Below are 16,807 nucleotides of genomic sequence, written 5' to 3' on the forward strand. Positions count from 1 at the left end.
CATTCTAAAATGCTTCATTACGCTCTAATTGCACATTACTATGTCCAGATGGACTCTGAAGTACCTGATATTCAGCTTTTCATGTGGTTCTCGTGATACCAATTTTCTTGGAGGTCTAGTACTGTATTCTCTTGTTTGGTTCTTTATTATGGTATAACGTCATTCGTCCCAGAAAATGAAAATTTGCACTTTAAATTGAACGAGGTTGAAAGTAGCCAATAGCGCGGAATGAAACACTTCGTTTCAAATAAAGTAACTGCCTCGGCGGAAAAAAAAACTAACTGAAACAAATTTCTCTATAAAACAGACAGAAATAGCTTCATTAAGACATTAATGGTTGATTGCTAATAATGTGGAAATAGTATAAAATCAGAAAATTGAAACTACTAACTTATTTTGGTCTTTCATGGTTATGAGAATGTATATTAATTCACTTGATGGCTCCCGGCCACAGGGCCACAGAAATCTGTTTTGCTTTCATTTGACGTGGGAGCTGTAAACGAAGACACGAAACATATACACGGCTACGGGTCACGTGGGGAAGGACCCCCCCCCCCCCCCCCCCACTATAACTCAGTTTGCTCTGCGCCTACGCGAATCTGGCAGCTTGGCCGCGCCAGGAAAATTTTTCCCGGTAGCTTCTGGCTACTTGCTGCTGCTGCTGCTGCTCATACACCAAACAGCCACGCTCCAAGTAGCCAGAAGCGGGACGAAGGCACTGCTCATACGCGAATTCAGAACTGCGCAAACGCACGAGCCCGATGGCAACTGCTCATACGAAGCTAATGCTGCCCCAAAACAGCAGGGAACCTCCACCTTGCTGCTCTCGCTGGATAGTGTGTCTAAGGCGTTCAGCCAGACCGGGTTGCCTGCAAACACTTCTCTGACGATTGTCTGGTTGAAAGCACATGAGGCCGCCATCGGTGAAGAGAAAGTGATGCCAATCCTGGGCGGTCCATTCGGCGTGTTGGGCCCATGTGTACCGCGCTGCATGGTGTTGTGGTTGCAAAGATGGGCCTAGCCATGGACGTCGGGAGTGAAGTTGGGAATCATGCAGCCTATTGCGCACAGTTTGAGTCGTAACACGACGTCCTGTGGCTGCACAAAAGGGAATATTTAATATGTTGGCGCTGCTGTCAGGGTTCCTCCGAGCCATAATCCGTAGGTAGCGGTCATCCACTGCAGTCGCAGCCCTTGGGCGGCCTGAGCGAGGTATGTCATCGATAGTTCCTGTTTCTCTGTATTTCCTCAATGTCCGGACATCATCGCTTTGGTTCACTTCCAGATGCCGGGACACTTCCCTTGTTGAGAGACCTTCCTTGCACAAAGTAAAAATGCGGGCGCGATTGAACCGCGGTATTGACCGTCAATGCATGCTTCAACTACAGAAAATAGGAGGCGTGTAGCTCCTTCCTTGTGGAATGACTGGAACAGATCGGCTGTCAGACCCCCTCCGTCTAATAGGCGCTGCTCATGCACGGTTGTTTACATCTTTGAGCGGGTGTAGTGACATCACTGAACAGTGAGAGGAACTGTGTCTGTGATACAATATCCACAGTCAACGTCTATCTTCAGGAGTTCTGGGAACCGGGGTGATGCAAAACTTTTTTGATGTGTGTATTTGAAAATATGGTTCTGCACAGAAAGTAACTTCACTTTCTGCACACCATTAATATGCGTCTTTGCGAACGCTTGTTCTCGTGGATACTGATCACATCTTCGTTGCTCTATTTTTTGTTGTGCTTGCCAAAAATTCTGGAAAATGCCTAGGTATAAAACGACTCACTCTGAGTGTTTAAGGTGGGCATCCAAACAGTGAGCCAGGTTGTGGAGAGTAAACGGCCAACTGTTCCCCGAGACTACTCGTAAATTCCAATTTGCTTTGTGTATTATACATGACACATACATTGAAGCATGATGATACTTTTGCTTCTGCTCCTGGCCATTTAGCGGCTTCGCAACAAGGATCGCTCCTATCTACGCTTCCCATATTCTTGGGGTAATCCACGCCAACGCTTGACTACTGCATGATGTTATTATTTTAATTTATTTATTGCAAAGTGACGTGATTCGAAGTATTGACTATCGCAAGGTCTCTCTTTTTCCTTCAATTTTATCAGCATTTTGATTCCGTGCGCCCTTGTATATTTGCCATTCTTCAGTTTTTCATTTATCATGAAGTCAAGGAACTCCTTTTTGTTTTACTACATTCGGTGGACATTCTCGGTGTTATTACTCATCTCTCATTTTTCCTTCAATTTTATCAGCATTTTGATTCCGTGCGCCCTTGTATATTTGCCATTCTTCAGTTTTTCACTTATCATGAAGTCAAGGAACTCCTTTTTGTTTTACTACATTCGGTGGACATTGTCGGTGTTATTACTCATTAGCTCGTCAGCTAAATTTGGACTACCGCACCCTTTGTCGAGGGGAATACAATAACGCATTCAGAGCAAATCAAGAGGCAGTTCCGAAATAATTCCAGACGTTATTTGCTCTTCAGTTTAGACTGTTATAAATTGCCTAAGATGGCATACTGTCGTATTAAAATACACTAATACGGCAGTATGCCATCTTAGGCAATTTATAACACTTAAAACACTTGATAATGGCACTTTGAAGCCGAAATCATGATTGTGTCCCAGTCTAATGGCGGTACTGACGTTAAATAAATATATTATGACTGTGGCCTCGCATTATGAAAAAAATATTAATAATAAATGGAGACAGGTCCAGATGGGTGTTGTACATAGTCTGACCCACATACAGAACGTTCACACAACCATCTGAAACTGTCAGACTAGCCCTTCTTTGGGATGTTGTTCAATCCGCGCGTCATACTGGCATGAATATGGATTATGTTGGTGACCCTTCATGTGAATTTCTGCACTGTGTTGTTCTGTGTCAGGTTCATATTGATAACCCAAGACTCGTGACCTGCGATAATTTTTCCCAGAAAAGAACTGTTCGCTTTTTGCAGTTCGGTCAAGTCACGGCAGGTGTCCACGTTTTGTTTGTGTTCGAGAGTTGCGAAATTTGCACACACTTTTCTCTTCCACAAAACATCCTGCAAAGTGTCTTGACCACCTGATTTACACATATTACTCCATCGCAGTTTGTGACACCACGCCGATGGCACACTACACCCGCACGTTCACTACTTGGAACTGCCTGCTCATGACTCACTGGTCGAATGGATATCTGTCGTTTACAGTTCTTAGTTCAAGCTGCCACCGTAGTTAATTGTGCTGATGTCCCTAGGATTAAAATAACTCTCGAAATTTTTTGGATGGACGGCATACAATGGAGACAAATGGTCGCACAGTCTCTCTCTGGAACACTTGTTTAACCAGCTGGGTTCCGTCAGGATTACGTCGCCATTTTTTTATGTTCCCGTTTAAGTTCCTCGAGCACCTCTATTGCACTTTCGTATGGGCTGCCTCTGTATTAGATATGTGTTGTGAAGCTGTAACGGAATTCATATGATTTCTCATTCTATTAATATTTATCTTGATTATATTTACAAGTTTACATGTTGCACAAAGATGCTAATCAGTCACGCCCAAGAAGATTAATTCGTTGTATGTAATATCCGAGATTTATCCATGAACGAGACAGTAACAGCTAACATAGTGAGAGACACAGTCTACGATATTTCAGTGTCTGTGTGCGTACCAGCAACGTCAATACGTCTGCCTTTTTATTTTGCAAAGAAAAATTCCTATTCGCATCCCGAACTACGATCCTGTTAGAGTATTTTTCAGTTCAGCAAAATTGCTTGTGGAAGGTGGAGCAAGGCAGATAACTTGAAATAACAAATGGCATTTTTGGCTACTCGAATTAAAGAAGCCGAATAGCACTGTTTGACAGCACATCAACAATTAGAGATCATTATACGCAGATAGAAGCACTGCTACGAAGGCATTCACCCGAGAAGGTAACGCCGTTGATCTTGTCGTCGTCTAAACAAAACTGACACAACCACAGTATATCAAAAACAAACCAACAAAGGCGTTGAAGTGCAGAGCCAAGCTGCAATTAATGGCCCAAGATAGTGAAACATATTCTTTCACTACTCCATTTTAAAATAACAGCAATTCTCGCAGTTGTGGTTATGTGGGCTATTTATTTGGTAGACGATCATATATCATCATCACATCTACCGTGACACGCACGAACATACCCGATATTTATACACAATTTTTAACCGGAACAATCTTCCAGAAATAAATTAAAATACTTCGAATCTTCGGGTAACAACTACCTTATTAGAGCGGTTTCCGTAGGTTGTCAGATAAATGTCGGAGCTGGTAAACAGCTCCCTATTGTTCTCAATTACTCAGTCTATCCCCCCAATTACCAGCTTTCTTCGTATTGGCTAACGAGAGCCGCGACTCTGTAAAGCGCCGTATCTGCACTGAAGCGCGAAGCAAACTGGTATAGGCACGCGTATTCAAATACGGAGAGATGTAAACAGAAATAATACGGCGCTGCGGTCGGCATCGTCTACATAAGACAAAAAGACTTCAATAATATTTTACCATGGGTCACACGATGTTTCGTACACAGTCTTCTTTGTAGACTGATTGCATTTCCCTAGTACTCTAAAAATGAAGCGCAGTTTTCCACCTGCATAACCTACAACGCTACGTGATCATGTTGTTGTTGTTGTGGTCTTCAGTCCTGAGACTGGTTTGATGCAGCTCTCCATGCTACTCTACCCCGTGCAAGCTTCTTCATCTCCCAGTACCTACTGCAACCTACATCCTTCTGAATCTGCTTAGTGTAGTCATCTCTTAGTCTCCCTCTACGATTTTTACCCTCCACGCTGCCCTTCAATACTAAATTGGTGATCCCTTGATGCCTCAGAACATGTCCTACCAACCGATCCCTTCTTCTGGTCAAGTTGTGCCACAAACTTCTCTTCTCCCCAATGCTATTCAATACTTCCTCATTAGTTATGTGATCTACCCATCTAATCTTCAGCATTCTTCTGTAGCACCACATTTCGAAAGCTTCTATTCTCTTCTTGTCCAAACTATTTATCGTCCATGTTTCACTTCCATACATGGCTGCACTCCATACAAATACTTTCAGAAACGACTTCCTGACACTTAAATCTATACTCGATGTTAACAAACTTCTCTTCTTCAGAAACGCTTTCCTTGCCATTGCCAGTCTACATTTTATATCCTCTCTACTTCGACCATCATCAGTTATTTTGCTCCCCAAATAGCAAAACTCCTTTACTACTTTAAGTGTCTCATTTCCTAATCTAATTCCTTCAGCATCACCCGACTTAATTCGACTACATTCCATTATCCTCGTTTTGCTTTTGTAGATGGTCATCTTATATCCTCCTTTCAAGATACTATCCATTCCGTTCAACTGCTCTTCCAAGTCCTTAGCTGTCTCTGACAGAATTACGATGTCATCGGCGAACCTCAAAGTTTTTATTTCTTCTCCATGGACTTTAACACCTACTCCGAATTTTTCTTTTGTTTCCTTCACTGCTTGCTCAATATACAGATTGAATAACATCGGGGATAGACTACAGCCCTGTCTCACTGCCTTCCCAACCACTGCTTCTCTTTCATGTCCCTCGACTCTTATAACTGCCTTCTGGTCTCTGTACAAATTGTAAACAGCCTTTCGCTCCCAGTATTTTACACCTGCCACCTTCAGAATTTGAAAGAGAGTATTCCAATCAACATTGTCAAAAGCTTTCTCTAAGTCTACAAATGCTAGAAACGTAGGTTTGCCCTTCCTTAATCTAGCTTCTAAAATAAGTCGTAGGGTCAGTATTGCCACACGTTTCCAACATTTCTACGGAATCCAAACTGATCTTCCCCGAGTTCGGCTTCCACTAGTTTTTCCATTCGTCTGTAAAGAACTCGCGTTAGTATTTTGCAGCTGTGACTTATTAAATTGATAGTTCGGCAATTTTCACATTTGTCAACACCTGCTTCCTTTGGGATTGGAATTATTATATTCTTCTTGAAGTCTGCGGGTATTTTGCCTGTCTCATACATCTTGCTCACCAGATGGTAGAGTTTTGTCAGGACTGGCTCTCCCAAGGCCGTCAGTAGTTCCAATGGAATGTTGTTTACTCCGGGGGCTTTGTTTCGACTCAGTTCTTTCAGTGCTCTGTCAAACTCTTCACGCAGTATCGTATCTCCCATTCATCTTCATCTACATCCTCTTCCATTTCCATAATATTGTCCTCAAGTACATCGCCCTTGTATAGACCCTCTATATACTCCTTCCACCTTTCTGCTTTCCCTTCTTTGGTTAGAACTGGGTTTCCATCTGAGCTCTTAATATTCATACAAGTGGTCCTCTTTTTTCCAAAGGTCTCTTTAATTTTCCTGTAGGCAGTATCTATCTTACCCCTAGTGAGATAAGCCTCTACATCCTTACATTTGTCCTCTAGCCATCCCTGCTTAGCCATTTTGCACTTCCTGTCGATGTCGTTTTTGAGACGTTTGTATTCCTTTTTGCCTGCTTCATTTACTGCATTTTTATATTTTCTCCTTTCATCAATTAAATTCAATATTTCTTCTGTTACCCAAGGATTTCTACTAGCCCTTGTCTTTTTACCTACTTGATCCTCTGCTGCCTTCACTACTTCATCCCTCAAAGCTATCCATTCTTCTTCTATTGTATTTTTTTCCCCCATTCCTGTCAATTGCTCCCTTATGCTCTCCTTGAAACTCCGTATAACCTCTGGTTCTTTTACTTTATCCAGGTCTCATCTCCTTAAATTCCCACCTTTTTGCAGGTTCTTCAGTTTTAATCTACAGGTCATAACCAACAGATTGTGGTCAGAGTCCACATCTGCCCCTGGAAATGTCTTACAATTTAAAACCTGGTTCCTAAATCTCTGTCGTACCATTATACAATCTATCTGAAACCTGTCAGTATCTCCAGGCTTCTTCCATGTGTACAGCCTTCTTTTATGATTCTTGAACCAAGTGTTACCTATGATTAAGTTGTGATCTGTGCAAAATTATACCAGGCGGCTTCCTCTTTCATTTCTTTGCCCCTGTCCATATTCACCTACTACGTTTCCTTCTCTCCCTTTTCCTACTACCGAATGCCAGTCACCCATGACTATTAAATTTTCGTCACCTTTCACTATCTGAATAATTTCTTTTATTTGATCATACATTTCTTCAATTTCTTCGTCATCTGCAGAGCTAGTTGGCATATAAACTTGTACTACTGTAGTAGGTGTGGGCTTCGTATCTATCTTGACCACAATAATGCGTTCACTATGTTGTTGTAGTGGCCTACCCGCATTCCTATTTTCCTCTTCATTATTAAACCTACTCCTGCATTACCGCTATTTGATTTTGTGTTTATAACCCTGTAGTCACCTGACGAAAAGTCTTGTTCCTCCTGCCACCGAACTTCACTAATTCCCCCTATATCTAAGTTTAACCTAAGTTTAACCTATTCATTTCCCTTTTTAAATTTTCTAACCTACCTGCCCGATTAAGGGATCTGACATTCCACGCTCCGACCCGTAGAAGGCCAGTTTTCTTTCTCCTGATAACGACATCCTCTTGAGTAGTCCTCGCCCGGAGATCCAAATGGGGGACTATATTACCTCCGGACTATTTTACCCAAGAGGACACCATCATCATTTAATCATACAGTAAAGCTGCATGCACTCGGGAAAAATTACGGCTGTAGTTTCCCCTTGCTTTCAGCCGTTCGCAGTACCAGCACAGTAAGGCCGTTTTGGTTATTGTTACAATGCCAGATCAGTCAATCATCCAGACTGTTGCCCCCTGCAACTACTGAAAAGGCTGCTGCCCCTCTTCAGGAACCACACGTTTGTCTGGCCTCTCAACAGATACCCCTCCGTTGTGGTTGCACCTACGGTAAGGCTATCTGTATCGCTGAGGCACGCAAGCCTCCCCACCAACGGCAAGGTCCACGGTGATCATAGCATTTCATATCCTTACATATTGTTCCACTCAGATATTTGCATGGGTTGATCTATTCGAACTGTGACTCATTGGTATTATGATCATTGGGATGCCACGTTGTCATCGTTTTGTGAAGTGCGCAATTTTACATTTCTAAACATTTAAAGCAAGTTGCTAATCTCTGCACCACTCTGAAATCCTATCACGATCTGACTAAATATTTGTGCAACTTGTTTCTGACAGAACGTCATTATATACAACTACAACATCTGCAAACAGTCTGATTTCGCTATTAATATTGTCTGCAAAGGTAATTAATATACACTATGTGATCAAAAGTATCCGGACACCTGGCTGAAAAATGACTTACAAGTTTGTGGCTGCCTCCATCGGTAATTTTGGAATTCAATATGGTGTTGGCCCACCTTTGGCCGTGGTACCAGCTTCCACTCTCGAATGCATACTTTCAATCAGGTGCCAGAAGGTTTCTTGGGGAATGGCAGCCCGTTCTTCACGGAGTGCTGCTCTGAGGAGAGGTATATATGTCGCTCGGCGAAGCCTGGCACGAAATCGGCGTTCCAAAACATACCAAAGGTACTCCATACGATTCAGGTCAGGACTCTCTGCAGGCCAGTCCATTTAAGGGATATTATTGTCGTGTAACCACTCCGACACAGGCCGTGCATTATGAACAGCTGCTCAATCGTGTCGAAAGATGCAATCGCAATCCCCGAATTGCTCTTCAACAGTGGAAGCAAGAAGGTGCTTAAAACATCAATGTAGGCGTTTGCTGTGATAGTGCCACGCAAAACAACAAGGGGTGCAAGGCCCCTCCATGAAAAACACGACCACACCATAACACCACCGCCTCCTAATTTTACTGTTCGCGCTACACACGATGGTAGATCACGTTCACCGGGCATTCGCCATACCCACACCCTGCCATCGAATCGCCACATTGTGTATCGTCCAATGTTTACGCTCCTTACCCCAAGCGAGGCATCGTTTGACATTAACCGGCGTGAGGTGTGGGTTATGAGCTGTCGCTCGACCGTGGAAAACAAGTTTTCTCATCTCCCACCTAATTGTCATAGTACTTGCTGTGGATCGTGATGCAATTTGGAATTCTGTGTGATGGTCTGGATAGATGTCTGCCTGTTACACATTACGACCCTCTCCAGCTGTCAGCGGTCTCTTGTCAATCAATAGACGAGGTCGGTCGGTACGCTTTTGTGCTGTGCGTGTCCCTTCACGTTCCACTTCATGTCGGGAACAGTGGACCTGGGGATGTTTAGGAGTGTGAAAATCTCGCGTAAAGACGTATGACACAAGTGACACCCATTCACCTGACCACGTTCGAAGTCCGTGAGTTCTGCAGAGAGCCCCATTCAGCTCTCTCACTATGTCTAATGACTACTGATCTCACTGATATGGACTACCTGGCAGTAGGTGGCATCACAATGCACTTAATATGAAAAACATACGTTTTTGGGGGTGTCCGGATATTTTTGATCACATAGTGTAGAACAGTCAGCGAAGGTCCGAGTAAACATCCCTGGGGCACACCTGAAATTACTTCTGCATCTGTCGATGACTCTTCTGTAGAGGTTTTCTTCGCAGTAGTTGAGAACTTCTCTCTGTGTTATTCGTTAGTTTGCCTCCTCATGACTTTTTTAGCGTTTTATTAATTCTTTAGTTTCTTGCGTTCACAAATTTTCTAACCAGGGTTCTGTAAACTATGTGGTGACTCGTCCCATGAGCAAGTTGCTTTGGTTCGCACTCTCTACCGAGTCCTCGTAAATAAATAAGTAACAACATAAAAAAGATATAGGTGTACCTAACAGTAGGAGCATCGGCTGAAAGATGTACTGACTGACACTAATAAAGAGAACACGGCCTTCTGCCTGTAGCTAAACAAACATCACGAGCAAAACGACCTCTCGCCGATGCAGAATTCGAACGTTGACGCGGTGCCAAGCCGGCCAGGTGACGTCACCTAGCGGGCAGCTGCCATTGGTGGAGCCGGCGACCAATGGGCTGCGGCGGCGGTCCCGCGCCGGAGCGGGTCCTCCGCTGCCCGCGGCCAGAGGCCGGTTCTCCAGTTGGAAGCTCGACGCAGCAGAAAGCAGTCGAGGGCGGAGAGCGAGCAATTGTACAGTCTGTGTAGGAGTGAAGTGTCAAACGGAGTGCGCTTTGTGATTACGCTAGCAATGGGTATAGCAAGGTAAGTCGCCGGTACGCCGGCGATGGCCGTGCCGCTCTCTCCGACTTTTCCGTGCAGACGTACCTCTGGTGCGGACCAAATGTATTTCGAGATTTCAGTTATTCCAGGTGGACACCGCATCAATTGATTGGAGCAAAGATTTTTCTCCCCTTTACTGATGAGGAAATTCGACAGTTGCCGTCCTTTTCGACAACATCTAGCAAAGAGTATATTTGTTGTTCAGACACAAATAGATTTCGAACTACACATTCATAAAACGTAGACGAACAGACTTCATATGAATAGCAAGTGGTGCCGAAAAATCTTCGTTATTGTCGCTACTTCTAGTAAGCCAGTCCGCGAAGAGACATTCTGGTTTGGCATTACGGAGAACGCACAGTAAATGAAATTGCAGGTTTCGACTTTCGACTCCGGTCGCATGCGCACGGGCAGCCAGGAGCGCCTCGTTATCTATGCGTACCTGACGCCGTAACGGAAATTTTAAACAGGTTAGCTTGTCGCCCTGCCGGCGCGTGAGGTAAATAACAACTCGTCAAAAAATAACTGTTTTCTCACAGAAACAACTGCTGCTCGTACCGCTCCCTAAACAGCTTTTATATAAAAAGCTTTAAATTATTCATTTATAACCCAAAACTGCAAAAGCTCGCATATTTTTTGAGGGGTAGAAACAACTCTCTGCGCTGACGCCTTACAGCGGAGACGCAAGGTGAGGACGTTTTAAAACTATTACATTGGTCAAAAAATAAATAAAGTACTTCGAACACAAAATGTTAAATTATGTGCCAGGCTTAGCGCGTCAGTAGATCAGCTGAAACGTGTCTCAGCTCTCGCGCGTATACTCTTATCACTTCGCTCGCTGAATGGTAAGCGACATCTCTTCAGAATTCGTGAGAGATGAATGTTGCAGACCAAAAGATTTCTAAATGACATAGGCACTATACCGGAATAGCGCATGTAACTGTCTTAGTCTAAAAGTTCCAAATAATTTCGTGATGACGAATTTCGCAGTTTACACTGTCACTGCTGCGAAGTTGTAACCCCGCCCTCGGAAATTCAGCGACCAGTGTAAATATCTTAACATATATAGGCCGAGCAGACCCTTACAGCCACAATTCTGGTCGCGTAATCTGAAGTTAATTTCCCGCCTACCGCTATAAATTCTAGCATTTAAATGACGTACAGGTGGTCTCAGTGCGAAGTCTGAAAGCATAGTACTTTTGGAGGTAATATTGCTTCCTACTGGAGGTTATGCCGTGAAAACTGAGTGATCTAACCAGTTATAGGGCGATCTAGAGTCTTAAGTGGAATCCGAACCACGTTGCAGCGTGACATTTTTCACATAAAACACCGATTTATGAATGTGGCTTCGATTCTGCGAGTAATAACTATTCTGTCAGAGTACTTCGTTGATTCCATAGCTGAGAAAGTTAACACTCTTATAACATTGATTCTTATACCATTCCCTAGTATGTGAACTATTAACAACACACCCGGTATCGAAAAATACAACTGGTCTTCTGAGAGGCTCCGCGTCGTCTTTAGTGTTAAATATGTTACCGGTTTTACCTGGCATGGTGGTGGGCGGGGTGTAAACGTTTATTCTTCACTCACACTTCTTTTAAATTTATTTTTCTCCTCCCGAAATACGTGGAACTGGAAGTCTTCGACGCTTATAATTTCGTCAGCTGCAGTACTGTACGTTCCCGGAGGACTACGGCAGTTTTAAACCACCCCGTGGTAGTTTCGGCTGCAGGTGACATCTGCCTCAAACAGCTTGCACTGCAATGTGTCTGAAATCTGGTATGCGTTTCTCCTCTGAGACAGACGTTTGTGACGCAGACCGAAATGAAACTGCAAGCGTAGCTGGAGCCGCTAAGGACGCACGCCAAAACCTTCTGACATAAAGCATAGACCTTTGAGTCCGATATCATCTATATTGCAGTAACAATGCCTGTCAACACCACAGGCTACTACTCGACGACGTGTCGGCTGCAATATGCTGATACGATTTAAAACTTTCAGTAAAGAGAAAAAGTCCTAACGGCAGATATGCTCTAATGTACATTCAGCAGTTATTTAAGTGTGGCTACGAGAAAGGCAATTGCCTTTAAATTTCGCTACCTAATGAAGTGGTACAGTCGTCACGGTATGACATCAGCAATGGTGAGAAACGGTCTTGATTGACATCAAGGTAATTCTCCGACAATTCCTCCCAGTGATCAAGCACAAAAACCTTTGTGCTCGATTGCCGTCTAGAGCAAGTGTTTCGTTTTGCTGACCTTGCTGTGAACTGATGGTTTACGATAGTGTAAAAAGGTAGCCTAATACGAAAGTGCCTTATTAGGCGTGGTCCCATTGCAGGCACCATGGCGTTTGCTTTCCACTACCTGTGAACCGATTCACTCTGCCAGCTATTTGTCCGGAGAATCATAAACAGTTTGCGTCCAGACACACACCCACTAGTGACGGAAAGTGTAAAGACGCAGATGTGAAAGGTCTTTGAACTGTTCCATATACCAGCCCCTCCCCCCCAGTAATTAAGGTCCCCATCTCCCATAAGGTCGCCGAGTTTGTGTCTGAACTGAGCTGCGGGAGGTAAATGAAACACGTGATTTGATGTGCCTCCTTGATTTAAAAAAATAGATATTTGCTACTTTTGTCATAGGACTAAAGTTAATCCTAAAGCGGATACAGACTGACTGATACCGCTAGTTCACTAACTGTTCTGCTTATGCCTATATAGATAGGTGAACTGCATGTGGGAAGTTCCACCACACAACAAACCGGCCACTCTTTGGCCTACTTTTTGCCGTGTGTTGTCAGCAGTAATACCAGGTTGGTCTCTGACGACGCTGTTGTCAGCAGGAAAGTATGGTCGTTGGTCGATCCGAAGAAAATGCAGAAGGTCTTGGACAGAGTTTCCCTCTTGCTGTAATGACTAACAGCTTTCTTGAAATTAGTGTGGATGCAAGATAACGCCCTATACAAAAAAAAATTATCTACTGTGTTCCATTAACCATTAAAAGATTAGTGGTGAACTTTTCAAGTCTGTCACATAGTTTAACTGACAGCAGCAAGTAGTGAATTGACGGGAAGGGAAAGAAAGTGCAGGACTTGAGTTTGTCGGAAGGTCGCTGGAGAAGTGTAGCGTATCTGTAAAGGAAACGGAACACAAGGCTAATGGGAGTAATTACGGTAGTGTTTGGAACTTTTATTCAGTATACATGACAACAGACTTCGAATTCAGAGGCGCACTGGTAGAATAACAGGGCGGCAAAGTCCAAACGAAAGTCCGACAGAGATGACTGGAGAACTGAAAATCGGCTTACTTCTGGCGAAGCGTTACTGAGTACATTTAAAGAACGTGTCTTCGAAGAAGAGAAGAGTGTCCATTAAGCTGCCACCGTAGTTTATCTCGCATGGGGAAAATCAGAGAGATTAGGGTACAAGCATAGACACTGAGACGACAGTTCTACCGTTGTTCAAATCGTCAATGGAATAGAACGGGATGTCGCTAATATTGCAAGAAATTACGCTCCGTCATGCACTGAGAAGTGGATTACTGAGTATATATGCAGACGCTGTCGGCGCGTGTCATTTTAGTAACTGTTAACAGCGGCAAATAATGTCGGCAATGGATAAAACTGAGTTACGTGGCCGGCCGGTGTGGCCGTGCGGTTCTAGGCGCTTCAGTCTAGAACCGCGTGACCGCTGCGGTCGCAGGTTCGAATCCTGCCTCGGGCATGGATGTGTGTGATGTTAGGTTTAAGTAGTTCTAAGTTCTAGGGGACTGATGACCACAGATGTTAAGTCCCATAGTGCTCAGAGCCATTTGAATCATTTTTTTGAGTTACGTGTTTTTATCATAATACAGCTGACTGAAGTTCCTTTTTAAATTTGCAAATGTTTTGGTCGCTTTTGATCGACTGACACCAATTTACCGGTTTCGACTCTTATGACTCATCATCAGACCCAGCATGTTGTTACAGAAATAACACGCTTACATAGTGCCTATGTTAGGCCCTTAGCTAGAGATAATGTAAAGTGACCAAGATGAGCGCTATTGCATGGTCGACGTGGTACCTTTGTTTATGATGACGATGACTCACAGAGAGTCGAAACCAGAAAAACTGTTATGAGTCCATCCATTGCGACCACGACAGTTTCGAATAAAAAAAGTATTTTTAGAAATATATCGCGTGCTCTAATTGGATAAATTTCAATGAGATTGCAATTATACACTACTGTATGGTACAGGCGCGGCTCCAGGGTTCAATTTTTGGGGTGAGAGTCACACTTTGTTACTGTTTCCTCCTCCCTCCCCTCCTATAATAATTTGTTTACAGTGGTACTTAGTACATCGCTTTAGCACAACATCTAAGCAATTGCTGTAGAGCAGATAGCATTCAGGACTGGATCGAGAACACTTTCCATAGAGTGACTTATCATTTAATACCCCCTTTTCATTCGTACAACTCCACCCGAGTCAGTTTTTTGCTACTAATTCTGATACGCACTGTACACAATTCTTGCACTGGGACGCCCGTGACGGCCTCTCTCGGCTCGGCCCCCCTAGCGGGCGCTACTGACTCTGATACATCCTGTACAGAAACCCTGCAGCTGTGGCGCCACTGGCGTCTCCTCAGCGCCTTGCGTCGTTTGGGCCTTGAACCGGCCCTGATAGCATTTCAAAAGCACTCGTCTCAAAATTTCAGGACAATATGGGTCTTACAGTTAATTTAACAACTGCAACAGTTACAAACTCTCACAACTCTGGCAAACGTCGTAATTCACGCAGTATAAAATCGAAGTGTGTACTCCCCATTATCAGTGTTTCAGTTAGCGCTGAAACTGCGAAGACTATGAGAGAATGTAAATGACGGGAATGTTTGTTTCAGTCGTTTCCACCTATGTATAGGAGTCAATATTTCGAACGCTTCACCTGTAGACTTCCGAAGCGTGACGGATTTTTTGTTGGTACAGTGACTCACATAATTATTCCGACAGACATTACATATTATATTTCCCTTCTTACTAGTGATTTCTGTAATAATAAAACACTGGTATGAACTAAATCGAAATTCCTGTAAGGAACGTGAAAACTAAATGTCCATCAAACTTGTAAAGAACACTGCAAACACAAGTATAAGAATTAACAAACACAATCAAAAACACAATCAATATTGCTCAGAATTATTCGGACACCTATCTTTCTAGTTATGGTCCAAAAGTTCAGTATCTGATAGGCATTACTTTCATCTTAATTAGTTCTCCGACACGGAATGCTCTCCACTAATTTCCGTGCTACTCGGGAGACATTTTCTGCCACTCTTCTTGCAATCTGTTCCCTACATGTGGCTGGTGTTTTCCTTATTTCGTCATCAAGTTTGCCCCAAAGATACTCAGTCACATTCAAGTCTTGTGATTGAGGAGGCAGATGAAGTATCTTCCAACAGTTAAGCAATAATCACATCCTCACGTTCCAGGCCGTATGTTTCGGTTCGTTAGCTTGATAAAACTTAAAATGTTCCTCAGTCCTCATGTTTTCGGGGTTCTTTTGCAAATTCTCCCTCAGTATTGCGAGGAACTGGAATTGGTCCAATTTACGCTTAGTAAAAAGCACTCCACCAATTCCATTCGCCGACCTGCACCCTAACACCATTACATGTCCACCGCCATACTTCACATTGCTTTGAAATATTTCTCTTGACGCTCAGTGTTAGGTCGCTGTCAAAACGTTATCCTCCCGTCAGACTGAAATATGTTAAATTTACACTCGTCAGCAAATGTAACGTCATTCCACCACACATTGTGGCACTAACATGCTATTTGGCCAACAATATTCTTATTTCTTTGATTTATTTTACTTATGAAGGGCTTCCTCCTTGCAATACGGTAGTGAAAGTTACCTCTTCTGAGTATCTTCCGTATCGTTTCGGGATTCCCTTCCTTTCCGATGTCTTTGGGAATCTCAGTAGTGAGTTTTGCAGCACTTAACTTGCGTTCCTTTTTCGTTTTTCTGAGCATGTAACACTCTCCTCACACAGGAAACGGTAGCGGCACTCGGGCACTCCGGCCGGCCCAACTGAGTGTGTCCGAGTAACTTTGTTGACGCACATTACTGGCATTCGGAGGTTACAAGGTCACTGCTTCTCCCCTGTATTTTAAACGTATACATTTCACCGTGGCGTTGAATCGGTCGAACAGGGATATTAACAACTAGTTTGCGTGTACACTGTTTTCTTTGAACTACAGGGCCAGTGCGTCGCAAAGGCTAGTTCTCAACGAGTGTCTGAATAATTGTGTGAGTCACTGTAACGGCTACGGTGAGGCTGGGCAAGTGCGCCTTTACCAGGACACGATGTTACGGGTAAGGTCGTAATCCCATTCACGAGGGCAGCAGAAGCAATTTCTCAACGTATACTGTCTTATATGAAGCTAATAATTTATAGAATTCCTTGGCAGTTTTGAAACGCTTCTTCTTCATGCTACTTTACTCTCCGAAAGTTAGCTCTGAATTTTGGAAATTGGTATTGTAAAAATATAACCGCATTTACCGTTTTGTGTGTTTTGGATGGAGGGGGAGGGTGGAGGCTTAACAATTCCCCCCACCCCCACCGTACCAGCTTGGATCGGCGTCTGGAGT

The 16,807-nt window shown here is 43.6% G+C and overlaps 2 protein-coding genes across 2 annotated transcripts in view; one reads left to right on the plus strand and one right to left on the minus strand.

The window, feature by feature from the left end:
* LOC126271993 (mitoguardin) overlaps window positions 1-16,807 on the minus strand; it is a 1,260,603-nt gene that overhangs the window by 365,024 nt on the left and 878,772 nt on the right. The gene's annotated exons all lie outside the window — the stretch shown is intronic.
* Window positions 9,975-16,807, plus strand: part of LOC126271994 (protein unzipped) — a 102,288-nt gene continuing 95,455 nt past the window's right edge. The window contains exon 1 of the mRNA XM_049974477.1: window positions 9,975-10,161. Within this exon, the coding sequence (XP_049830434.1) occupies window positions 10,148-10,161 (14 nt within the window). The 5' untranslated portion in view covers window positions 9,975-10,147. The remainder of the gene's footprint in view (window positions 10,162-16,807) is intronic.

Source organism: Schistocerca gregaria, chromosome 5 (genome assembly GCF_023897955.1).
Source record: "Schistocerca gregaria isolate iqSchGreg1 chromosome 5, iqSchGreg1.2, whole genome shotgun sequence".
NCBI lineage: Eukaryota > Metazoa > Arthropoda > Insecta > Orthoptera > Acrididae > Schistocerca > Schistocerca gregaria.